The following is a 27303-nucleotide window of genomic DNA, read 5'->3' on the forward strand; positions in this document are numbered from 1 at the left end:
TGTATCCAAGCATGTTAAAAGAAAGTTTAGTGGAACGAAAAAGTGTGGAAGAAAAAGATGCACAACCAACCGAGAGAACCGCAGCCTTATGAGGATTGTCAAGCAAACTGGATTCAAGAATTTTAGAGAACTTCACAAGTAATGCACTGAGGCTGGGTTCAAGCCATCACGAGCCACTACACACAGACGTGTCAAGGAATTTGGCTAGTTGTCACATTCCTCTTGTTAAGCCACTCCTGTACCACAGACAACGTCAGAGTCATCTTATGTTTTGTGCCGTTGATCTTCCTTGTTAATTAAAAAAATTCTTCATGCTAGGTGTCGCCGGTGAATCCAGTGGAGAGAAATTCCCTCACAACTAATCACAAACTGGCATTCAGATCTGCTTAAATTTTGTTAGCAACGCCCCAACTTCCAACTATCCAATCAATTCCAGAAGGGTGAATTCAAGTACCGTCCTCTCATTTCAGATGCTGTTTCAGTCGGATAGATGTCACAGTAGGGAAAAAAGTTAAATCGCTACTTCTGTTTCATGCTGACTTTAAAGGGATCATATGACATGCCAAATCGTTTTGAAAAGCGAGGTGTGTTCTGATTGGTCAGCTATCCAGTGTGTTGGGATTGGCTGAATGCCTCAAGAGTGTGATGGAAATGTTATACCCCTTAATATACTATGATTCCGTCTCCCAGCAGGATGAGACAAAAACAATAAAACCCATTAAAAACGAGGCATTTGTTGCATCCAGTGGGGACAAAATTACTGATTATAATGACTTGTACTGTCTTTTTGCCCGTTGTGTTGCGTATCATGCGTGTAAACATAAAACCATGTCTGCATTTGTGATCAGAGAAACGATAAAGAACAAGCCTACACTACACTGCTGAATCATCAGTGGCAAATTCTTTAAATATAAAAAACGTACTTACAGGCTGTGAGTCAGAAGCGCCAGACTGTCCTTGCAAAGGACACGGCCGTTGGCTAGAGTGAGGCCGGGGGCTAGCGACACCCACATGTGATGACCTCATCCTTGAATTCTGCTTCATCCATGGTGAAAGCCGATCCGGTGATCCACAGCACGAAGTTGATGCATTTCCTCAGCGACGAGCGCAGATCAGCTCCAAGCATGACAAAGCAAACAAAGTCGTTTCGGTTTCACAACGAAACACAGCACAACATGGTGGCAGCGGCAGCAACAACAATACTACAGCAAGAATAAAAGTTACACTTTTTTTTTTTTGCCTGAACATTTGGGCAGTGTTATGCAAATCTTCCCATACAGTGACATAGACGGGGCATGTTAAAACAAGGGTATTTAGGAAGGTGTGGACAAGTCTTAACTTTTATAAAGAATATCTCCTTGGATTTGAGACTTTAGTTTTTGCAACTTTTACAGATCTTCTTTATAAACCAAGAGCTTGTTACACTCCAAAGAGAAAGGAAAATTTTAAAGCGCATCATACGACCCCTTTAAACCATTTCAGCCCGAGTGACTTGGCTGGGCGTCGTTGCGTCAGTCGACGCTGCGTGGCGGGAGCGCGCACGTCGCTGTCACTCAGAGTTGGTTGTAGGAAATGCGGACACGGCGAGATGACAGCAGGGCCGTGTTTATCTGTTCCAGCGATGCTGCCCGGTTCACAATTCAGGGAGGTTTCCTGACTTTTTAAAACGCACCACAAGTACTTAATGCCAGCAGTGCTACGGGTCTGTTTCTGCGCGGATAAGTGTTCACGCAGTGTGGAGCGGCAGTGTTTAGCTAACACCGTTAGCCCAGCGGCACACTCAGACCCCCAGCCCCAGCACTCGCGGCTTTATCTTTAGGACTTTTCAATCGGCCCGGCGGCTTCCCAGCGGCCTGCCTCGCTCTAGCCTGTACATCCGTTCAGCGGCAGCGGCGGCGGGGGGGTTACAACAACCGGAGCAGACAGGAGCCCCCCCCCCTCCCCCGGGACAGACGGACAGATAGCTGCGGGTGAGTCTGAATAATGAAGGTCTTCTCTTGTATCTCTTCTCAGAGGGAACAGATATGTCAGAACAGATGAACACGATCAATAGCACTGCCGTAAACCGGGAAGTTGATCTGATCTGCCGCACCGGATAACGTTACCGTAGACGTTAGCAGGCCAATCTCACCAGCTAACAATGAGTCACGTTACATCACCATTAAAACTTGTCAATCCCAAACCATGGAGCGAATGGTGGTTTTAGCAGTATACAGGCCGTGTGTGTTGTTGACAGACAGCACGATTAGCAGCTTTATGTTAAACTTGGCAGTCCCAAATCCAGCGACTCCTTGTCCTCAGGTGCTGTCTGCTCACTTCATGACCTTGTGTGTTTCATGACTGTATAGTCTTGTGTTTAAAACCGTAATGTATTTTGTGTAGAGGTTGGCCTTTTTAAACGGAGGTTTCCCGGTATCCGGTATCCGGTACCGTGTTATTGTCAAGTCACCTCACGTGTGGTTAATCACAATATAACCGAAAGCTCACAGGTTTATATTATTGCCTTTTTAAAAACTAAAAAAAAAAAACTTAAAAAACACATGTGCGATTTGTTTATTACTCATTTGTCCTCACGCTTCAGATATTACTAGGCTTAACACCGGAACGAGCACAGTTCTTGTGTATGGGTGGAGTCCAACAAAAGTAGCATTGTCCGATTCATGAACGAATTGTTCTTCTGAATCGAATCTTTAAAGTGAATCGATTGAACCGATATGAACGATTCATTCTCGATGTGGGCTTTTTAAATGGTCCGAGCTGTTCGTGAGTGGACAGCTTACTATCTCCAAGTGTGTTTGGAGAATTTGACTGTTTGTCAATAATATAAAAATAACAGCATAAACGTTATAAATGTATTTCAGTTTTATCACCACATACAAGTTAATAAATAATACCATTTTATAAAAATGCACAAAGCATTTCCAGCCAGGGTGTGTCATGTAAATGATCATTTATAATTAGATACCAAGCTTTTTGAGCTGACATCATGAACATAACTAATCACACTGTGTCAAATGAATCACTAAATCATTTTTGCACCTGTTTGGAAAAAGAAAAGATTTGTGAAAATGAGTAAGACTTCCTATCTCTACCACAAAAACACCCTGATGAGGTTTGTGTTGAGATTATTAATTGCCGTTGTGAGATAATGCTTCATAACTTTACGTCATAATAGTCATCTGACTTCTGTGAATTTCATCAGCTGTTTGTAGACAGCCCACAGTCTGACCATCACATCTAGGCTTTGTTCAAATCTAGGGAGCTGTCTGCCTCGACAGCATCTGGGCTTCACAGGCGTGTTCGAATGTTCAGCCACAGTGCTTCTGTCAAGGAACCACTTCCTTTTCTCCTCCTGTTAGCATCTGTACTCGGACACATTTATAGATAGATTGTGCCGAAGTCTAGGAGGCAGATCTCAGTGTAAGAGGAAATACTGGTACCCTGCTCCTTTACACCTAAACTGGACCTGTATTGTGAAAACAGATGACCATTGTCTTTACTTCAGGTCCTCTGTATCTCTTACTCTTCAGGATATGGTTAAAATATGGTGCAACATTTTGCATTTTGTTACCTTTTATTTATTTAAATTCTTATATTACGTGTAGTAGACTGATGAATCTTCTTGTTAACATTATTTATGTGGTGTAACTTTTGTACAAATGGCTGTATCTCTCCTCTTTATCTTCTGCTGTGTTGTATTTTTTTCTGGTTATTTGCTGCTTTTATATAGCAGCCTGTATGTTTAGAAGTACATTTATTTGAGATGGGTCATATTTTGTTATATATTAATGAATTCAGAAATCTATAAATGTTCCCTTTAATTTCAAAGTTGTCAAAGAGAAGGGGTTAAAGGTAGGCTACCAATCAATAGTTTGGGTTATTCATATTAAAAAATGTAATGTTAAAATGATTTGGTGAGTACAAACGAGTTCTTTCATAAAGATCTGAAAATCTTTCAGACCCAAACTTTGTGTATTCTGGGCTAAATACACATTGTAGCTCTCTCTAAGATCTACAAGTTAAGTATGCTGTCATTATTACAGTAAATATTTAAACTCCTGTCGCAGTGTGTGTAAGCAACAAGAAATGTGTGTTAGGTTACCCTATACGCTACCATTGCAAGTGCATGCATTTCTTTACATTTCTTTTACTTTAATTAACATTTCTTTACATTTCATTACTTTAATTTAACAATTGAAAAAAAATAACAATTTAAAAATAATATTCCTGAAATATGAATCTTTTATCTCACTTGTAATATGAATATTATGAGGATAAAGATAAATATAGAATCTACTGTGTTCCACACAGTCTTCACAATATCTTGCAAATGACAAATTAATTTTGTCTTTGATTTATTTAATTTTTTTGTTATAGTTTTGCTTTGGATTAGATTCATCATGCATCTCTCCCACACAGACTGGCCATACTCTAGATTTTTTTTTATAAAGTATTACATTTCAATGTAGTCTCTCCCCTCATTTATTATAATTGAAAGGACAATATGAATATGTGACTTGCGATAATTGTGACAAAGAGACAGTCAAAGTGCTCAGAGATTGTTTTTGGCAACGCCTTTTTAGTTCAACGCCTTTTAGGCGTGTATGTTTTTGGGTGAGTAAAATGTTTCTTTGGGGAGTTGTATGTGAGACATGCTTGTGAAATTTCATAGAGAATTTATTTGGTACAAAAAAATCCTGCATTAATGTTTTCTTTCTTTTCCTGCCAACTGTGAGTGTATTATTTACATCTAAGAACCTGCTTCATTGCAAACAGTGCACAAAATGGGTTTGTGCTTTTAATAATATTGGTGTTTCTTTATTCTTGTCTTATCTGAATAATTGCTGACTATGGGCTTGTTTCTCTTTTGATCAGCGGTATCAGCGAGGAGCAGCTATGTCTGAAGTCTCTGCCCTCACTCCCTCCTCTCCCAGTATGGCTGACCAATCAATGCCTGCTCCCTCCAGCCCACAGCCTCTCCCCTCAGAAACTCCCATCCCAAAATCATCTCTCTACGGGGACCGAGGCGTGATGGGAAACCCAACATTACAGACGAGCGGGAAAAAGTCCTCTTCTTGGGAAAGCACACCTGGCCAAAACAGTGCCGCTCTGTCTTCAGCAGCAGCAGAGAGCGCCGCTGATGCACCGGTTGAGCTTCCAGCTGCTACAGACGGAGAGACTAATGGGAAAAATGATTTAGTTGGCCAAACAGAGTGGAACACTGAAGCACAGGAGCAACAGATGTTGCTGTCGCCTGAACTTAATCCCAGTCCTAATCTCTATCCCAACGTTCAAGTTAACCAGACTTCCAGTCCTGCTCCCTCTGTGGTCATTCCTACTCAGTTTACACCTCCTGTTCCCGTCTCCAACCCGGCCCCCTCTTCACAAGACTCAAGGCAAACTGAAGCACAAACAGTCCCCCAGCCTGAGCCTGCCGAGAACCTCGAAGCCAACAGTCCCAGCACTGCCAGGATGACCCCTGAGCCCCCCTGCACGCCCTCCAAGACTGAGCCCCCAGCCGTGCTGGTGCAGGAGTCCAGTGGGTCCTGGGTTCTGCCCTCCTCTTACTCGCGACCAGCCCCGGACACGCTCAGCTACCTGGAGTCGGCCAGCCTAATGTCTGGCACGCTGGAGTCTCTGTCAGGCTTCGGCGAGGACGGCAGCTCGGTGGGGTCAGACTCGGAGATCAACGGTCCAGTGAGGCGTACTGATAAATACGGCTTCCTGGGAGGAGCGCAGTACAGTGAGTGCAGGTGGGTGTGAACTGAATGACACAAAACCACATCAGCACATGCTATTTTTATTGTTTCCTTTTAAGCACTCAGAGCGAGGAGAAACCACATTCGTTTATAAGAGCATTTGACATTTCAGTATGTGTGTTACAAGAGTATAAATTTATCCTGCAAGCATATTAAACATTTTCTGCATTTACATTTCGACCGTACATGCTACTTAAAACTTAATTCTTAGATTAATGTGATATTTGAATATAATTTCTCTTAAAATGAATGTTACTTATCAGGTTATAGTTCAAGTCAACATGAAACCCTTCATAAACCATTTGACTTCCATAATCTGATGTGTTTTTAAATATGTTAGGATATTCATCTGAATATAGCAATGCTTTTAATGCTGTTTTACAGTATTTGACCATTGTGCGTCTTAAAAAGCAGACTAGTTTTGTGACCGTCCCTGGTTTTACAACTCACATTTCTAGTTTAAACTTAATTGTCAAAAATAATTTTAACAAGAACAGTAACTATAATGATATCTATAAATGTAACTGTGTAAGCATGCACATTACTGCACACAACAGCGTTCTGTTTATTATAAGTACATGCTGCGGTTATGTTGTCTGTCACTCTAAATGGTCATGCTCTTTAACATCAGCTGGATTCTGATTGGTCAATGTTTTTATTGCTCATCAGCTGGAAAAAGAACTTCTGAAAGTGCTCTAACAAACATCAATACTCTGTCGTTATCATTTTGTCGTAATGGTGTGGACTTCCCTTTCTCATTAAATTAGACTATTATTACATCAATTATAGTTCCTCCTCGGTTGTGAACTGGCTTTAGAGTTAGTTCATTTTTATGAATCAGTTCAAATTGTCAGTTACAAAGGTAGAAATTAAAACTATACTTAATTTTCATGATTCACTATCACTACAAATATTCTGAGAAATGTTTTTTCTATAATAAAAAAATATATTAAATGTTTTAGTAAAATAAAGTAGGTAAATATTTATATTTATTGCATAAAGTATATTAATTACAATTTAATACTGTTAATTTTGAGCAAAACATTGGGAGAACATTAACAAGCATTGATTGTTTTAAGCTGGTGCTTTAGTGTTTGTAAGCCATGTTTGAGTGCATAAGCATACTGAAGATTGTTAAAAAGGTTCAAGAGATTTTGTTTAAATCACCCATCCCCATTAACATTAAGGAACTATTTGATTGATTGTGTTTGAGGTTCATTATTTATATAATTGAAATATTTATATGTATATATAGTTAAAATTGAAACGGATATATTTTGTATTATTTCATTATTCTCATTCTAGGGCATGGTTCTAGTTCATTCCTTGGTTTGATAAATCAGAGTAAGCATTTATAATGGATGTGAATGGCAGGGTAATTGGCAGCACCTGATGTGAAGTGTGCTATTAGGATATTAATAATTCACACCTTCAACCGAGAGCAGGATGAGCATTTGGTGCAGTTTTCCTGTGTCTACGTTCACACTGTGAGCCTAAGTGCACAATTACAATTTTTTTCTCAGATCCGATTTTTCGTATAGGTGTTTACATTGTTGTTTTAAACTTGGCCAATATCAGATTTCCAGTGTGAACAGATCATGGTTCTTCTTAACTGACCCACATGTGCAAAAGAACAATATGAACAGGGTTTCCAGATTTTCACAACAAAATCTGCCCAATTCTTTCTTAAAACTAGTCCAATCATGTTCAGAAGGTAAACATCGCGTTAGTGGGGTTGTATCAATCCACTAAGTTGAAAAACATCCCACGGCAACAGAGGAAAAAGTAGCCCAGTTCTGTGATGAAAATGTGGATTTGGCAACACTTGCACAGTACGTCATCAAACTGAAGTAAACATGGAGGATATAAAGTAAGCGATTATGGGTTTATTTATAGGGTGATCTGCAGCAGAAGCCAGCAAAAATAAAGACAAGGATGTTACAAAAGAAAGCAGAGTTTTGAAACTTTTATGATACGAGCCCTCATATTCTGACACATCTCACTTCCACTGATTACCTTTCACTACTGTCTTGATAAATTTGGGTATGTAGAGTGACGTAAAAGCCACATGAAATCCGACGCATTGCAAAACATCTGACATGGATCGGATTTATGGATATGCCGGTATCAAATTTTCCTGTTGAGATTAATTGCTAATGCCTTTATCACAGTAAACGGTATTATCATGGTATTTAAATTTTGTTGTAAAAAAGGGGTCATAATACAGTAAAACAGGTTAAATAACTTTTTTCTTATAACAAAAATAACTGAAGATTTAAATACAATAAAGCAATACAGAAAGATATATAAAGTTAAAGGTTTTACACAGATTAAAATGCAAAAGAACTATAAAGACCCATAGATATCACTTTACAATAAGACCTATTGATTAGTTAACCATTAAAATTCACATTGAGCAATAGCTACATTTGCTACAGAAGTTATTAATCTTTTTAAAAAAAAATTTAGTTCATGTTATTTATTAAATAACTCGGTTGCAACATTCAATTGTAACAACGTATTATTAAATATTGGAATACCTAAGATTAATGAATGTTCAGAAGAGTTTTTCATTGGCAGTTTGTTAACTAATTAATTATCTAATGAAGCCCTATTGTAAAGTGTGAATGAACAATAAAGAATAAAAATACTTTCAAACAATATCCAGGGCATGTTGTAGTCCATATTAAAATGAAAAACAAAAGTCTGAAAATAAATAGCCTATTAAATCTAAATATTTAAGTATTTGGTGCTGTGATGAACATCGTAGCGAATACCCAAATCTAATTGGTTAATTAAAATTATTTAAATATATTTTAAAAAAGTAGTGCAGCAGCTTTATTTATGGGGTTTCCAGGGTAAAGGCTGCATTTTCTGCAGTTTAGTGCCATCTGCTGTCAGAGAGTGAATGTGCTTTCATTCAGCGTCTCTCATGTGTTTCCCCCCCCCTGTGCTTTTCATGATTGTTTGTTTACATCAGAGCAGCACACATACAGCGGTGTTGTGCATTTTGACCATATGATGGAAATAGTATTCTTAAAATGCATTCCAAATTCGGAATAATTTTTTATATATAATTATTCACTTTCTTAGAAGTGCCCACGATAACAATATTGTGCATATAGACGGTTTCATCGGGCGCACGCGCCTGGACCTAAGTTAACTTCCGGTCTGTGTTGTGTATATCGGTCTGGCTGCATTGCCTTCTACAAACGCAGTTAAAGTCAAGGTGATGAGTAGACTGAAGTTGGGCTCAGGTGGTTGTGCTGCGGGATGTGTTTCCCATACATTTATTTATTTTTGGAGACTCGCCACAATTTTAAAACTGATTGATTTTCAAAAAGGCCTCTTTGAATAAACATAAGTAACGTTACGTACTGCATGTTTAATAATAATAATTCCTTACATTTATATGTTTAAATATCAAAGCGAGGCACAGGTGTTTTTATATCGCTGTATTTCTGAAGGAAGACTTGCATGTTATATGCCTGATAAAACAGCATGTGAGCGTAGCTCTGCTTTGTTTACAGCTGTTACTGGGGAAACCTCCATTTCTCGCGCTTTATGTCTATGCTTTAAAACATCTCCTATTGGCAAAGAATGAATTTGCATTTTCATTAAGTCCGCCTGATCCATGCAACAAACATATTTTGTTTGTTATCAAAAAATATCTACTCTAGAGGGACTTGGCTGTTGTTATTGATTCTATTTGGAAGTCTACCAGAAGTTAAGTTAGGTCCACAAAAGCGCGCATGCGCAGTAACGTTTGTTTATGTTGTTGCCGTTGAAACCGTCTATTCATTACCGTGACATTGCATTGCTGAATACCGGCACGTCTAATTGTATTTAGTACCACATATTGAAGTGGCAATAAAAATCTGAATTGAAAAGATCAGATTCTATGTGGTTTGTGCTGTTCATACTGTTATGACAAAAACAGATCTGAGTCACGTGTGAGCAAAAAATATCAGATTTGGGTGACTCAGATCGTGCTGAGAGGCCTCATCTGAGTCAAAGTGCACTGACTGGCTCACTTTTTGTCTCCCTCTTCCCCGGACTGCCTCTGCTTTATCTCTAGTACTGACTAATACTGCTTAAATGGGCACTAACACTGTCGTTTACATATGAACATTTCCTTTTTTTAATTCCTGTTCAGCATGAACTTAAACAGCATTAACCACCACATGCTTTTTCAGCTATTTAAAAATGTGGTCAATGTGAGTTAGTCTTTAAATAAACTTTCTGATATGGTCAGCGTGCTGTCTGTCAGATTTAGTTTTCTGTTATATTTGTTTAATATTTGTAAAACCATAGACACAGGTAGCTGATGTGGCATTCTGTGAGATTTCAAGGCAAAACCATGAAAGCCCGTTCCCACCACAGTTTAGAAAAATATGATTCTGTAAGTCATAATAATGAGAAACGTTCTCATAATTATGACTTAGTATCTCGTTATATTGAGAAACTTTCTCATAATAATGACTTAGTTTCTCATAATAATGAGAAATAGTTATGGCTTCAAACATTCCAGACTAATATTTCAGTTAAGAAATCCAGGCATTTTACGAAGAAATGAAAGCCATTATACATAAATTTAATTAATAGATGTTTATTTTGATGATTTATTCATTTTATTAGCTTTCCCTTTCATGCATCACATGCATACAGTGTTCATACAGTAAGCCATCTCATTTAAAAAGCACAAAGCCTCATTGTTCATTACTACTGCAATAGTCTCAGCCTCAGATGTCATGCCAACGAACCGTTGGCTAAACGTCTGATGCATATGGGACAGAAAAGTGGAAACACTTCAGGAGTCTCGAAGTCGTCATCGGATTGGTTAAATTATACAGGATTTCTGGGAGATGTGTGTGTCGCGTTCTTTAACGATCTGCCTGGAAACAAAAATTTGGTGGTGCCTAGCCCCCTCACGAAAGAAGAAAGCCGTCGAGTGTACAACTTTGACGACAAGCGCTTATCAGTATCAACTAAACGCTGGATATTCAAAAGTATGTGAAAGTTTTAAAGTTCGCGGCATAGAATTTTTAAAATACGTCCGAGAGTTTTACACACTGGTATGTTATTGTGGCGACATCTCCACACCCCGAAACGTGACTCTGAACTAAGTGAACTCTGATTGGTTGTTTGACATGTCAGTCAAATGGCCTAATGGATGGGCCTTGGCCATTGAAAGCTGCCATAGATTCCAGCCCTTCAGCCGTCAGTCTGAAGGTCTGGCTTTGAGAGACTACCCCGGCAACCTCTTGGTCTTCAGCGTCCTACTTCTTGCAGGACAAACTGTTAACATGAAAAATGCTTAACGTGGCTTGAAGTACAAAGACCGATTGAACCAAATTCAGTACAGAAATTAATGAACATCCATATTGTATATACAGGCATTCAAGTGGACCCAAAATATGAATGCAACACAAAACAGCAACGCTTATGCATTTTCTGTAATGGTTTTCTATAGAAAAATGCTTAATGTGCAACTTTGGGTGTTGTGTTCAAATTCTGGGCTCTTATGTTTGCCTGTATGCATGATCAGTAATATTGTATCCTGAATTTGTCATTGTACTTTAAGCCACATTAAGCATTTTTTCACGTTCACATGTCCTGCAAAAAGTGATGTGGGACACTGAAGCATAGATATGTATCTTCATAAAATGTGTGTGATTTTTGTTGGAATATATTCCTCTATATCTGAAGCCATGAACTATCATGCACTGCATTTATTTGCAGAAACTGCACTTATTTGCAATCACAAAAGTACATTATTTGCGTGTACTTAAGGCCTTTCCATTGAAATATTTTATTTGTGTGTCGTTCTAACATGTGCCTAGTCAGAGTGCGTCCACCCGAAGCATTCATACACTAAAATGTCAGTTAAACAGCACCTGATTACTTAGTTATATTAGTTATCTTCTGTAAGATTAATAAGGGAATTAAGATCAATATAACTCAAAGGGGATTGAATTACAGTGAATAAGAAATTAATTAGTATGCAGATTATTCAGAATTAATATCTAACACTTTATCAACTATCTGCCACCATAAATTGAGATTAGGGTATTTTATCAATTCTGGACAAAATATTATCCCGTGGCCTACAGTAATAATATCATAAAATTATGATAACTGATTATGAGCAAGGTAACAGAATCTACAGTTTAAGGCAGTAACTTGTAAGCACACAGCACAAGACACTGGTATGTAAAATCAAACAAGGCTTTATTGAACTACTCCTAATACACACAAACATTCATTCAAACAGTGACAGAGAAAAGTGATGTTATTAACGGGGGGTGAATGGAGTCCCAAGTGTCTAGCGTTAGACAATATTTCTTGACCGCAACCTGAGAGAATCAATCTACTAGCACTTTAATCTTAGTTCGTTTTCTTAATAAGATTTGCACCAATTCAGCCAGAATTAGGAGATCTTGTGTACTTGCATTTGGATGCTCCTTGTGGCTTTGGATGCGTTGCTGGAAGTTGCTGGAGAGGGATTCTCTGGCGCTGATTGGCTGGCAGTCAGTCGATGAAGCGTTCTGAGAGACAGCACTCGATGGTGAGTGGTTGGTTGGCTTTGACGGGTGGCGCTTATAGAGGAATTATTGAGTCAGATTATAAACTAAAAGTCTAAAACTAAAAATCTAAATTTGAAACTTAAAGTCCAAGTCGAAAATTAATTTGGCATTTAGGATTGGGCATTTTGTATTTAGGATAGGGTATTTTGTATTTGGGATTGGGCATTTTCTATTTAGGGTTGGGCATTTGGTCATTTAGCCATTTAGGATTTAGGATTGGGCATTTGGGGATTTAGGATTGGGAATTTGGTATTTAGGATTAGGCATTTAATCATTTAGCCATTTAGGATTGAGGATTGGGCATTTGAGGATTTAGGATTGGGCATTTGAAGATTGAGGATTGGGCATTTGAGGATTGAGGCATGTATGCAAATTAGGAGGCGTGGCCCAAATACTGGAGGCTGGGTTTGAAATGGCTGGTGCGCAGAGGCACCTTATGGACAGCAGAGGGAGCTCCCAGTGCTAAGGAGCACACTGTAATGAAAGTTATGTAATGTAATTCTGTTTCATTACAGAAACAGAGTGAGTGAGCGGCTTGAGCGAGGACTGTGTGATAACTTCAACTTAATGACAGCTTTGTAACATTTGTGGCCTCAAACACAAAGTCACCAGTGAAAGGAGTGCTGTCGTTCTGACGACGAGAAAGCAGCAGAAAGTGCAGCAGGCAAGATGCTAACATTAGCTACTAGTTATATAAGCTGATATTGCTAACACGCTTTAGTAGGGTATTATTATATTGGGACATGCTGTTTTGTTTTTTAAACTGCGGTTAACCCCTCTGACATTAGTAGATACACTCCTTTCACATTGCCACTAGATGGTCTTGTTTCTGTTTTTTTTTTTTTTTTTTTGATGCTAGAGGTCAGAGGAGTATGGACCGACTGATTCAAGCTGATAGAAGAGCAACTTTGACTGAAATAACCACTCGTTACAACCGAGGTATGCACCAAAGCATTTGTGAAGCCACAACTCGCCCATTCTCCTCTGACCTCTAGCATCAACAAGGCATTTTCGCCCACAGGACTGCCGCATACTGGACATTTTTCCCTTTTCACACCATTCTTTGTAAACGCTGGAAATGGTTGTGCGTGAAAATCCCAGTAACCGAGCAGATTGTGAAATACTCAGACCGGACCATCTGGCACAAATAACCATGCCACGCTCAAAATTGCTTAAATCACCTTTCTTTCCCATTCTGACATTCAGTTTGGAGATCAGGAGATTGTCTTTACCAGGACCACACCCCTAAATGCATTGAAGCAACTGCCATGTGATTGGTTGATTAGATAATTGCATTAATGAGAAATTGAACAGGGGTTCCTAATAATCTTTTAGGTGAGTGTGTGTATATACATATATATACACACACACGACATATGACATCAAAGAGAGTAGATGCTCCTTATGCTTTTGAATCGCTCTCGCAGTACTTTGATGTCATAAACCGATCCGGTCTTGCAGTGTGCAGCGCTGGTTCAAGTCGAACAAGCCTAATTTCCTTTCTCTCACAATCTTTATAAAATATATATAGGCCTTATAGCAAAAAAAAACAGAAACAAGACCATCTAGTGGCAATGTGAAAGGAGTGTATCTACTAATGTCAGAGGGGTTAACCGCAGTTTAAAAAACAAAACAGCATGTCCCAATATAATAATACCCTACTAAAGCATGTTAGCAATATCAGCTTATATAACTAGTAGCTAATGTTAGCATCTTACCTGTTGCACTGTCTGCTGCTTTCTCGTCGTCAGAACGATAGCACTCCTTTCACTGGTGACTTTGTGTTTGAGGCCACAAATGTTACAAAGCTGTCATTAAGTTGAAGTTATCACACAGTCCTCGCTCAAGCTGCTCACTCACTCTGTTTCATTACAGAAACAGAATTACATTACAATTACATAACTTTCATTACAGTGTGCTCCTTAGCACTGGGAGCTCCCTCTGCTGTCCATAAGGTGCCTCTGCGCACCAGCCATTTAAAACCCAGCCTCCAGTATTTGGGCCACGCCTCCTAATTTGCATACACGCCTCAATCCTCAAATGCCCAATCCTCAATCTTCAAATGCCCAATCTTAAATCCACAAATCCCCAATCCTCAATCCTAAATGGCTAAATAATTAAATGCCCAATCCTAAATACCAAATTCCCAATCCTAAATCCCCAAATGCCCAATCCTAAATCCTAAATGGCTAAATGACCAAATGCCCAACCCTAAATAGAAAATACCCAATCCTAAATACAAAATGCCCAATCCTAAATACCAAATTAATTTTCGACTTGGACTTTAAGTTTCAAAATTAGATTTTTAGTTTATAATCTGACCAAATAATCCCTCCATAGGCGCTTCGTTCGCGAGGCTTCCTGGATTGCGGGTTGCTATGCAATGGAGTTTGCTCTGGAGCGACCCTGGAGTTTGACGAAGGATCTTACGGAAGAGTGTCGGGTCTCGGGGCTAATCACCTGTCTTTTTGGTGTGGGTGTGTGTGTGTTGGGATGGTTTGACAGCTCACCGCGTCTGCCTGTTTGTGTTTTCCCCGCCTCCCTTGTTTCCCCGTTGTTAACCTTAATTGCTCGCCACCTGTTCTCTATGTCCTTCTAATTTTTTCCCCTTTATTATTCCCTGTGTTTCTCTGTCTATTGTCAGACTGTTGTTATTCATACCAATAGCTCCGATCATCTAGCAGCTCTTTGAACTCACCTTGTCGTGTCTTGTCCTCAGGCTCCAGTGTGTTTAGTTGATTCCTCTGCCCTTGTTCTTACAAGCCTTGAGCTCCTAGTAGCTTCCAGCTGTTCATCCCTCTGGTCCGGCAGTTATACGTACTTCTGTGAAACGTGACTCATCTGCTACTCATCCTGTCACTGCGAGTGAAACCTGTGAAACGTGACTCATCTGCTACTCATCCTGTCACTGCGAGTGTAACCTGTGAACCGTGACTCTTCTCCTCTGTTTCGAATAAAGCCTTGAGTTTACCCGCATCTGAATCCAGCCTGCTTTCTCCTGACAAAGAGATGATGAGTTTTGAGTGAGGTCTTGGTGGTTTGAAGAGTACACACTAGACGATGGAAAGGTCAGCACAAAACATACAGTAAGCAAGAGCAAAGTCACTGCAAAAGCAGGGCAAAAAGCTTGGCAAAAAGCAACACATAGCTGCTTGTCATTGGGTTATAAGCGTGTCCATCTGACCCATCCTTCTTAGTGCGACAGCCAATCAGATTTTGTCTTGGGTGGGACCTACGCCCCGTTCTCCGGTTCTTGTATGCAATTAGCATAATGTCCACGTGATCACGTGTGTCCAAACTCCTGAGAGTTTAAACACTTTAATAAGCAAACTTAATAGTTTAAATATGGTGCATCCTACACACATCTACTTTATATAAAAATTCTAGAAATCATTTACCCATCAAGTAGGTACCAAAATACATATACTTCCCATAGTTGAGGTGGAAGTAAATAAAGATTTAGCCGTGATAAGTGTTTAAAACACAAAATTAACTTGAGTAATATAAAGCATGCATAATACAGAGAATACACATGTATGAGGCAACTTCTGGTAATTAGTTCCTATAACTGAGGTAGAAAACCCTACCAATAGGCTGTAATGAAAGTTAAACACACAGAAATAATTCCACAGGTTATATAAAACATACATGATACTTAAGATATATGTGAGGTAAATACTGGTAATCAATTCAGCTTATTGGAAGCAATTTTGAGACCGTTGTTTGTATTAAACCACAAGTGGGTTAAATTTCAGTCTATTGGTTTTGGAGACAAAGTCTCTGGAATTTATAGCGGCAGAAAGGAGGTGTTCCCTGGCTTAAGGTTTTTGGTGATCCTGGGCCAAAGGAATGCCTTAGCATCCTTCCTTTCCTGATAAGGCTGGGGATTTATGCATTGGGGTCACCACAGGGTTTCTTGGCCATTTGCTCTTAAGTTTGGGGAACAAAGAGAAATCTTTTCCTGCTGTCCTGGCATCGCTGGTATGAGATTAGACCGACACGAAAAGGGAAAAGGGGGTGACATCTCCTTTAGCCATCTTGGCACCATGACTGTGTTTCTGATTGTGGTGATACTGTCGAAAACACACAAGGTTTACATATAAACACAGTTAATTATGTATAAAGTGAATATAAACTGGCAAGAGAGAAATACTGTGTGCATCTCTTAAAGCAGGGGTGGGGAACGTTGATCCTGGAGGGCCTGTGTCCCTGCAAAGTTTAGCTCCAACCCTGAAAAAAAAACCTACCTGTATCCTGAAGACCTTGATTAGCTTGTTCAGGTGTGTTTGATTAGGGTTGGAGCTAAACTCTGCAGGGACACAGGCCCTCCAGGATCAACGTTCCCCACCCCTGTCTTAAAGGGACAGTACTAAACATACTGCCGCTTGTCATTAAAGGGATAGTTCACCCAAAAATTTAAATTCTGTCATTATTTACTCAATCAAGTTGTACCAAACATGTATTATTTTATATTCATTCTTGTGCTGAACACAAAATAATATATTTTGAAGAATGTTGGTAAGCAAACAGTTGCTGGTCCCCGCTGACTTTGATATTAGGATAAAAATAAAAAAAAGTCACTGGGGACCAGCAACGGTTTAGTTTCCCACATTCTTCAAAATAACTAACTATGTTCAACAGAAGAAGAAACTCATTCAGGTTTAAAACAACTTGAGAATGAGTAAATGATGACGCAATTTAAATTTTTGGGTGAACTATTCCTTGAATGTTAATAAAATAAAACACAAAGAGAAAAATAACTCACTGCTCTTGATTGAAGTACATTAATACAGTTGCTAAAGTCCAGCAGTAATAAAATAACCTGACGTTTTCAACAACTTCATATCTTTTTACACCAAATAGTATCGATAACAGTATTGATAAGTATCGGTATTGGTTAGCAGAATCAGACCTTTACACACACACGCACACACACACACACATACACACATATATTATTCTCTATATTTAATAAAATATTGCATTTTAGGGTACTTGCTGTTTGCTCGTCAAACTGGTGTAGAAATCAGCTTTTTTACTTCATATCAGAAGATCAATATCTTTTTTACTACTACTTATCTATATAGTATATAATTATACATTTTATTAACAATATAAATACATTATATTTTTGTTACTAAAAGATTTTGTAAATCAGTGTAAATATTAACTCTGTGCTGCTATCAAAACTGTGTTCTGTGTGTCTAAGCATCTTTACCAGACTGAAATTGTGATTGTAGCTTAATCATTGGTGTGAGTTTGAGGCTGGATTATGTGGTTTGTTTTTTTTTTGACCAATGAAAGACTAGAATTTCTGTCTTGATGAAACATTATTATTTTTACAATTCTGTTTGGTTGCACAGAAACGGCACACTTTGCCTTTAAGTAGGACTCAGTCCGAGCCTCAGCCTCAGTTTCTGTCTCTGGTGTCAGTCACTTTTGTCTGGTCTCATTACTGCTGTGTGTGCAGAGATATGCTTGTTTGTTTGGAAGACGTAATTTATTTACAAGACCTCAAAAACTCAATGATTTCATTATTAGTTCACCAATAACAGAAGATTTCAGGGTTTCTGATTTGTTTCAGGTGATTCAAAAGCAGTAATTGTCTGTATTTTACAGGTGTCTGTTCTCTCAGATTTAATACAAGCCTTTTGTCAGAAGCACAACATTATCTCAGGGCATGAGTGTGTGCTTCTAGGTGTATTTGTTGTGTGTGTTTGTGAATCCCTCTCTGTCTTGTAGTGAGGCGGAGATTGCTGTGGCCGTGGCGAGGCAGAGAGAGATGAAATGGTTGGACATGTTCAGAAACTGGGACAAATGGGTATCTCGACGCTTTCAAAAGGTCGGTTTCTTACTTAACGTCTCACCGAAGGCCTTCCTGACTAGGTCTAGAAAATACTGTGCCAATGAATGTTTATAGTTGCTGAGTTTGTTTTCTTTCTGATGCAGGTGAAAATGCGCTGCAGGAAAGGAATCCCCTCCTCGCTGAGAGCCAAAGCCTGGCAGCTGCTCTCCAACAGCCAGGAGCTCCTCGAGTCCAATCAGGGAAAGTTTGAAGTACGGTCAGGTTTGATACCTCTGTGAAACAGTCATAGTGCTAAATAAACTAGTCCCAAGTTCATATACTGTTGCTGTAAAAACCGCTGACAACACTTTGTTAAACGTTCAAGAAAAATAGCCGTACAATCTTGAGCCCTGTCTTACTTTACATGTCTTGTAAATCTCAGTTGATCTGCTCAACACGCTCTTCTATTCTTATTATATTTTTTCACTCTTCTTGTCTCTCAGGAGTTGGAGCAAGAGGATGGAGATCCGAAGTGGTTGGACATCATAGAGAAGGACTTGCACAGGCAGTTCCCTTTCCACGAGATGTTTGCTGCTCGGGGAGGACATGGGTAAATACAGGTTTTATCAAGGGAAAGGGTGATGTAAGGCTTTTCTTTAGAGCATTACACAATCTAGGAAACAGAAGGAGGGAATTTCCCCCTTTGTTTTTAAGTCTATATTCTTTACTCAATACATAATGTGCATATTGATACCATCTTTGAACTTCCCCTCGCCTTAACCCCACCTCTGCTTCACATTTGATCTATATTGGGGAATATATCTACAGAATACCTAATATCTAAGCATGTAATGTCTCATCCAATTCAAACAGTATACTTAAAATGTAAAAAATGAATGGTTTTATTTATATATCCATACCACAAAAATAAATATCAGTAGTTCTTATGGTCCGATCTTTCATTAATTAGTTCCATCATTATTTTTACCTCATGTGTGTGTGTGTGTGTGTGTGTGTGTCTGTGTGTGTTCAGGCAGCAGGATCTGTACCGTATACTGAAGGCCTACACAATCTACCGGCCCGATGAGGGCTACTGTCAGGCTCAGGCGCCGGTGGCAGCAGTGCTGCTCATGCACATGCCTGCTGAGGTAAGAAGAGTCGAACAAAGCTAGAAAGCTGTCTATGTTGCTCCGCTAGGCTGTTTTTCTTTTAAAAGAGCAACAGGGTGAAGAAAATGTGACTTAGAGAAATATTACAGGATATGAAGCCATCACCATCTTCTTCACTCTTATTTTCTTCTAGCAAGCCTTCTGGTGTCTAGTGCAAATCTGTGAGAAATACGTGCCTGGCTACTACAGTGCTGGGTTGGTGAGTACTCCAACTTAAAGAGACTATTACCAGCACCAGAGCGGAGAGAGTTCTTTTGACTCCTCTTTCTCCTCTTTTTCTGTCTCTCAGGAAGCTATCCAGCTGGACGGAGAGATTTTTTTCTCTCTGCTGAGGAGAGTTTGTCCCATGGCTTACCGTCACCTGAAGAAATTTAAGATCGACCCCATCTTGTACATGACAGAGTGGTTTATGTGCATTTTCTCCCGTACGCTGCCGTGGTCTTGTGTCCTGCGTGTCTGGGACATGTTCTTCTGTGAAGGTCAGTCATATACATTATAAAAAAAGAAAATAGGTTCAACAAATTCAACATGATTTCAATTCAATTCAAGTTTATTTGTATAGCACTTTTTATGATACAAATCGTTGCAAAGCAGCTTTACAGAAAATGAGGTTCCCACAGTATATTTAGTAGGAGCTTCTCAGCGGTGACTGTCAAATTAATGTACATGTGGCAGAAATGTAGGGTAAAATTCAGTTAATGATGTAATCAAATAGACCATGAGAACACTATTATCAGCAATAAATATATATGTTTCAATCAAATTTGGTAGTTTATGTTGTTTCAGGGTTAGCGTCATCTGAGGTCCTCTGAGGGGGTGTCATCATCTCTTCTCAGGTGTTCTGGATCCAGACTAAAGCTTGTGTAAATCCTACACTGTAAAAACTAAAGGTTCCTGGAGGCACCTTTTGGGGTTCTTCACTTCGCCACTCTTGAACCCTCTGAAGAGCCTCTAGGCACCGCTCTAAAAGGGGTGGTTCTCTGAGGAACTTTCAATGGTTCCTGGAGGAACCCTTTTATTAGGATGGCCAGGAACCACCTTGGGTGCTTCGAGGCACCATTTCACTAATTTTGGTTCTTTAATATTTACACCCCCCACCCCTCCCACTAGTTTATTTTTCCTGCTATTGACATTTTTTATAATTTTAAAAGACAAACTGAAAACAAATGCATATAAAACATTGTTTATTGATAATAACAATATCCATAGTTTCAAATAAATAATCAACTTATATAGTCAACACAATAGTGTTCCTGTAGCTCAAGTGGAAGAGCAAGGTTGGGGGTTCGATTCCCCGGGAACACATGATAGGTAAAAATAGCCTGAATGCACTGTAAGTCACTTTGGATAAAAGTGTTTGCTAAATACATAAATACTGCACATCACAATCCCATTCATGGAAACAACAGTGTTAATACTGTTATAAACAAAAAAATTAAAAATTTACACCTTGACACAACTGTAAACAAATAATTGTGCCTCAAATATCTTAGAACTAAAAAAACATTTCATGTACCTAAAAAAAATACATTTTAAATTAATAAATTAAATTCAAATTTCATGTACAATGCATTCAATAGTAAAATTTTCTTTCCTGTTCTAAATGGAGGACACTGATTGGGAAAATTCACACAGAACATTTTAAGAAACTTATAAGCCTCAGGATAGCTGTATGTAGCTTAATATACCTTTTTCACATTTCCTGGTTTCTCAGAAGTGGATGTTTTGTTTTGTCTTAGTTGGATAAACTTTGGAGCAGTGAATGGGAGAGTTTCACAAATATATATTTTTTTAAATTCTCATTTGCTCAAATAGCTAAAGAAAAACTCTATATGTCAAATTTAGCATCCCTCCCAAAGACGCTGCATTAGAAACACCCTCGCATTAGTGCTAACTAGTTTTTTTAATTTGATACAAATGTAATATAATACAAAGTATAGTGTTATAAAAGTGTCATCATATATAGTGTCATCAGACATTAGCACCTGTCCTCTGCCTCACATTTGAGGTGTCCACTACAGAGCCATATTCATGAAACATACGCAGAACACGTTTCTTTATTAACTGCTGAATGAAAAAAAGAATACATGGATCATTTTTTAACGGTTTAATTCAGTTCAGTGTATACAGTCATAAATAATTTTGAATTAGGCCAACCTGAAAGACTATTTCAGTTATTTCAATGTCAAATAAATAAATAATTAAGTAACTTACTTACATAGTGCTGCTCTGTGAACCCTTTAAGATTTTAAGAAAACTCATACTGGATGTTCTGAGGAGAGAAAATGAAAAAAAATAACAAATAGAATAAAAAAATAGAAAAATAAAAATAGGCTAATAGCTTACTGGATAGCCTACATGTAACATGGATGTGTAACTATTTAACAAATGTAAACGGCAACAATAATTTAGAAAAGTAAAAGATGAGTTACAATGACTGAAAGTAAATGTAATGATTAACGTTAAACCTATCAAAAAATTATTGTTTGTGACCTTGTGATTGTAACTTAGTCTCCATTTCGACCCACAAAGTGCTTTAGATTCGTTAGCGATTACATTTTAAAATAAAAACATACAGTTTAATGTGTCAGTGTAGGAATTAGGGTACAGATAATAAGTCTGTGTATATATTTAGGAGCCTTTACTCATCTCGCGCAGCGGTTGTTTCTTTGAGGAAAGGAGCCATTACTTCTTTGTATTTGAAATCGCTCTTGCACGCAGACGCGTGCCCGCGAGCACACAGCAGGAGCGCGAGGACACCAAACCTCATGCATTTTCTTGACGACAGAGAAACAATTATTTCGGAATAATTTCAACTGAAAATTCATAGAGTCATTACTATTAAACTGCAAGGGAATATTTAGATCAGGTGGCATCTGGTTATTTGTTAATCTAGCCACTGTGCTAAATAAAAACCTTGGATTGTTTTCGTTATTTTCTATGAGTTTGTGGATATGCTCGGCCCTGGCAGTTTTTAGAGCCTGTTTTTAGCTGGACATAATGTTATTCCATGCAATTCTAAAAACTTAATAGTCAGTTTTTCTCCTTTTGCGTTCAAGACTATGAGTTTTTTTCTTGAGAGAGTGGGTATTACTGTTATACCATGGCACAGTACGTTTTTATCTAACCTTTTTCATTTAGATTGGGGCAACAGCTTCTGATGTATCAGAGAAAATAGCGCTCATGTTGGCAAGTCATTTCGTCTAGTTCATGTGTGTTTATGGGTACACATAGCAGTTGAGAAAGATCAGGCAGGTTATTTGCAAATCTGTCTTTGGTGGCTGAAACAATAGTTCTGCCCAGACAGTAATGCTGAGACATATAGTTAATATCAGTGATACGCAACGCAGCATGCAACGTGTTTCTGTGGCTCAGTGGTAGAGCATTGCGTTAGCAGCGCAAACGATTGTGGGTTTGATTCCCAGGGAATATATGTTAGGTAGAAAAAAAAAATGCTAGCTTGACTGCAATGTAAGTCGCTTTGCATAAATATAATATAAATATGCACGATACCAGGAAATGATTGGTAACATCATCACTTTGAGGTACGATATCTATATCAGTAAGATCGATTCCATGCGATATAAATTTGAATCTTTATAATTTCTTAATATACTGTTATTCTAAGTTTAGGTTTGGTGAGATTTATCATTGGTTTCGAAGGAAATCTCTTATGCTTACCAAGGCTGCATTTATATGATATGAAAATGCTGTGAAATTTATTACCATTTAAAATAACTGTTTTATATTTGAATGTCATAAAATTCAGTACTCCTGTCTTCAGTGTCACATGATCCTTCAGAAATCACTCTAATATGCTAATTTTCTGCAGAGCAAACATTTATTATTATTATTATTATTATCAATCTTGAAAACAGTTGTGCTGCTTAATAATTTTATCGGAAACAATATTTTTTCAAGATTCTATGAAAAGAAGTAGAAAATAAAGAGAATATATTTCAGATCCAAATTTAATTGAAATGGAACTTTGATGTTACAAAGTTTTTTTGTTGTTGTTATCAGGAGTGAAGATTGTGTTCAGAGTGGGTCTGGTGCTCCTCAAGCAGATGTTGGGGTCTGTGGATAAGCTCCGTGAGCTGCAGGGCATGTATGAGACCATGGAGCGACTGAGAAACATCCCTCCTGAAACTATCAGGGAGGAATTTCTAGTGCAAGAGGTACGCACACAATTGTGCTTTTACGAGAGAACAAGCAATAGAGAAGTACCAGTAGAGCTTGCCAGATCCTTTCTCACACTCTCTGCTCTGTTTTCAGGTGGTGTCTCTGTCTGTGACGGAGGCCCTCATCGAGAGGGAGTGTGGTATTCAGGTGCGCAAGTGGCGGGAATCTCGTGGAGAGTTGACTCACCAACCAGGTCGGCGTTTGCACGGTACACGGGCCATCTTCGAGCAGAAACACCGGGCTGCTGCGATCAGCTCTGGCGGTAGCCTGTCGTTCCTGGCCAGTCACATCCCTCCTCCTGGACCCTTACGTGCGTCTTCAAGCCTACTGTCACTTCCTGGCCTTAGAAAGTCTAAGATGCCATTTCCCTCACAGAATAAGAAGGGCTCCACTTCTGGCAGCTTTGGCCAGGATATCGTCCCACTGCAACCCCTTGGGGGCGGCACCAGTGCAGTGGCCTCAAAACCTCCTGTGCCATCTGCTTCTAACGCTGGAGCCGGTGGAAAGCCACCAGCGCCACATGGGCCCAGTCCGCTAGCTACAACATCATCTACTACCACGCCACCAGCTCCAACTGCACACGCGTCCAGCACGCAGATGCACCAGCTGTCGCCTAAAGTCATCTCTGAACACATCACCCCCACAATCCCGTCGCCCACCGCAAACAACGCCCCATTACCACCTTGCCCAGAAACAGCAAAAACGGCAGTGGAGGAAGATGGGAAAAAGAAAAAGAAAACCAAGGAGGACAAGAAGCGAGAGAAAGAGGAGGAAAAGCAAAAATCACGGGAGAAGAAAGAGAAAGAGAAAACCGAGAAAGAACGGCTGAAGAAGGAGAAGGAGAAAGGAGAGAAAGAGAAAAAAAAGGAGAAGGGGGGAAAGAAAAAAGACAAAGGGGGAGGAGGAGAGACTGAGGACAAGAACGGAGCCGCAGCACCAAAAGATTTGGCCTAATTCCTGCCCCGTCATTCCTACTGCAAGGACAAGGCTGATGATTGGTGATAAGAGAAAGAGAGAGAGAGAGAGAGCGAATTGCCTGGAATGCCCATTTCATCTCAAGTACTATTTCACAAGGATAACTGGATCACGGCATCTGCCCCATGACTCTCATCAACTTGTTTGCAGTGTGCTTTCACCCAATGCCGAAACAGGAAGCAGTTATTACTCAGCCTTTTGTTTTGAAGGTGGATATCTGATTGATGAGATCAGCTGTAATTAGTAGTTGATTCTAGGATACTGGGTGCCATGGTGTACATAGACCTCTAGTGCCATCTGTGCCAGTCCAGCCCCACAATCCCCTTCTGTCCATCACCCGAGAGCGGTCTCAACCAGAATACCTGAATAAAACTGTTCTGTGGTGAGAAAAGTGCTGCGATGGCTAGTAATAACTTATCTTTGAGTGCTCTGGAGGACCTATTTATTCATTGTAGTGTTGATTGTTAGTGTGTGTTAGTGTGTTGTTGTATGTCTTTGCCTTGGCAGTGTAGTGAATCGTGTCACAGTCTCGTGCTGCAGACCGGTCTCGTCTTTCTTCTCTCTTTTCAGTCTCTCAAAGGAGCTCGTCTTTACAGGCGCGCTCTCGTAAGAGGAACTGATAAGTGTTGTGGAGGAGCTAAACTGAACTGAGGGGAAAGGTACGTTCTTCTTTAAAACAGTGGAGAGAGCCACTTTTAACTATTTAAGATTAAAAAAAGGTTCGACTATCTAAGTTAACATAGTTACTAAAAGGAAATTAAATTAGTGTACTGTACCTGTCTATCTCCGCTCAAAGACTCTCAATCTGTCATTGCATCAGACTCACCAAAAATTCCCTTTTGACGCGGAAGAGCTTATTTGATTTATTTCTTTTTCGAATGAAATGCATCACATAAACGTTCAATTCTGCCAAGCATGTCAGTCACTCCAGATATCTGTGGTTTGATGCTGATATGGATGTAGAGGTCAGACTAGAATTTGATTATATTTATGCACTGAGGCCTGTTGATTTTCACCACTAACCTGATTGGTTTTTTAATGAAGGGCACTCTCTAATCCAGCTCACATGACTCCTGAAGTCTGCGCCTTGGTGAACAGGAAGGGTTTGGTGCAGCACTGTAGCATTAACCTTTGACCTTTGAAGCTCTTGACTTCAGGCTGTAATGCTTTGATGTGTAAAACTATTAATTTAATCGGATGAAACCATATACTATCTATTACAGCTATGATTAGTCTCCTTTTGGATTAGATTTTTTATTTTTGTATGCAGAGGCCTGGTAGACTGGAGTTTGGTTTTAAGAGAGCGATGTATTTAATCACACAATTTATTTGACTTTTTTTTTTTTTTTTTTTTTTTTTTAAGCGCTGAAGATTATTTTTGCACATTTTTCTCCCAACATCCTGGAGAACAAAAGCAAGCAGTTGTTATTTATTTTAGACATTTTATAATCACTAGCTTATCTAATATTACTGAAGTATTTGTGTTATGGGAGATACTGATTTCATACTGATTATTATTTCATTCTGACCTTTTTTTTATTTTATTTTTTTTATCCCAATGAATGGGGAAGTGATCCCAAAGAGTTGTGAGAGAAAAGGAATGGATCAATTAAATGTGTGCTAGGCATTTATGTGTTACTTAAACATGTAAAATATAATCCTTAACACAACCTTCACCCAAACAGTGTTACTCTTGATGTGAAGTGAACACTGGCGTATTGAACTCCACCGTAATCCACTGACCTCTCAGTATTATCAATTATTCTGATACATTCACCAGGTGACTGGACCATACTTACTAGACTCCTACTCGATATATAGTATTTTCTGTCAAGACAGAGGAGACCTGAAGTGGTTTCTAGGTTCCAAATACTCTGTCAATGGTTTAATGGTGTCTCCTGTGTTGACTGGACTTGTTCAGTCTCAACTGCAGGGGTTCAAACCACTGACCTCAGTGGTCGTTGCTTCCTCTAAAGGCACTACTGTTCAAATGGAAAGCAAGCAAATTATGTCTATGCAAATTGTATGTTCCTAAATCTGCACAATGTAGATGTTGACATTTATGGTGTGGCCAGTGGGGGCTCAAGCTACCTTCACTGTTGACAGCAGCACAGTGGATGTCTTATTATCCTGAAGAATGGCTCTAAGTCCCAAGCACTAGCATAAACCTGGTTTTGTGCCACCTTCACTAACGCCATCTTGTCTGTACTGCCAAGTGCATTGACAGGTGGACTTAAAATGGTTAATTATTAATGCAAGGCCATCCAGTGTTGGTTTACTTACACTCTTGAGACAGCTGGGACTGGGAGTAAAGTAGTTTGACTTGTCTTGTGGATTTCTGCATTGCTAAATATGACCCAATGTATGTTGTAGGGTTATAAAATTGATCTTAAATCATTTAAAATTTCTTTTTAATTTGTTAAGGTTAGTTTTCTCATCCTGTTGTTTGTATGTCTCATGCTTGTTTTAATGTTTACATTAAACCATTTATAGTTGAAGATGAAATAAATTAATAGATGAAGACAGTTGTTCTAAAACTGCAGTGGAGGAAGTTCACAGTGTATTTAATAATTACAATTGTAATGAATAATAAATCGTAATATATTAAAATCTCGCTCAAGAGTGGGTTTCTTTCTGTTTATGTAATCAACAGAATTCTTTTACGTGTCTGTTATGGAACTCTCGTAATACAGTGAACTAACGTTAGTCATCTTACGACAAAAGTGTGATGTACGGCCTACGTGATTCATGCGTCATGTGCTTGGAAAAATATCCAGATTAATTTAATTTATTTATTTTTGTTCCCTCAGCTAACTGGGGTGTTGGGGTGCATTTTAAATTAAACG

The 27303-nt window shown here is 39.0% G+C and overlaps 1 protein-coding gene across 2 annotated transcripts in view; it reads left to right on the forward strand.

Moving 5' to 3' along the window:
* LOC132146059 (TBC1 domain family member 10A-like) overlaps positions 1–24998 on the forward strand; it is a 35757-nt gene extending 10759 nt beyond the window's left edge. Inside the window, exons 1-10 of one of the 2 annotated variants that reach the window (XM_059556987.1) lie at positions 1497–1970; positions 4876–5753; positions 18089–18188; positions 18296–18403; positions 18635–18741; positions 19165–19279; positions 19434–19499; positions 19590–19779; positions 23324–23478; positions 23576–24998. In XM_059556987.1, the coding sequence (XP_059412970.1) occupies positions 4897–5753; positions 18089–18188; positions 18296–18403; positions 18635–18741; positions 19165–19279; positions 19434–19499; positions 19590–19779; positions 23324–23478; positions 23576–24436 (2559 nt within the window). In that variant the 5' untranslated portion in view covers positions 1497–1970; positions 4876–4896 and the 3' untranslated portion in view covers positions 24437–24998. Of the gene's footprint in view, positions 1–1496; positions 1971–4875; positions 5754–18088; positions 18189–18295; positions 18404–18634; positions 18742–19164; positions 19280–19433; positions 19500–19589; positions 19780–23323; positions 23479–23575 lie in introns of those variants that run through there. The other variant, XM_059556986.1, reaches the window with a different exon arrangement.
* Positions 24999–27303: the final 2305 nt, after the last annotated feature.

The sequence above is a fragment of the Carassius carassius genome, chromosome 1, assembly GCF_963082965.1.
Source record: "Carassius carassius chromosome 1, fCarCar2.1, whole genome shotgun sequence".
NCBI lineage: Eukaryota > Metazoa > Chordata > Actinopteri > Cypriniformes > Cyprinidae > Carassius > Carassius carassius.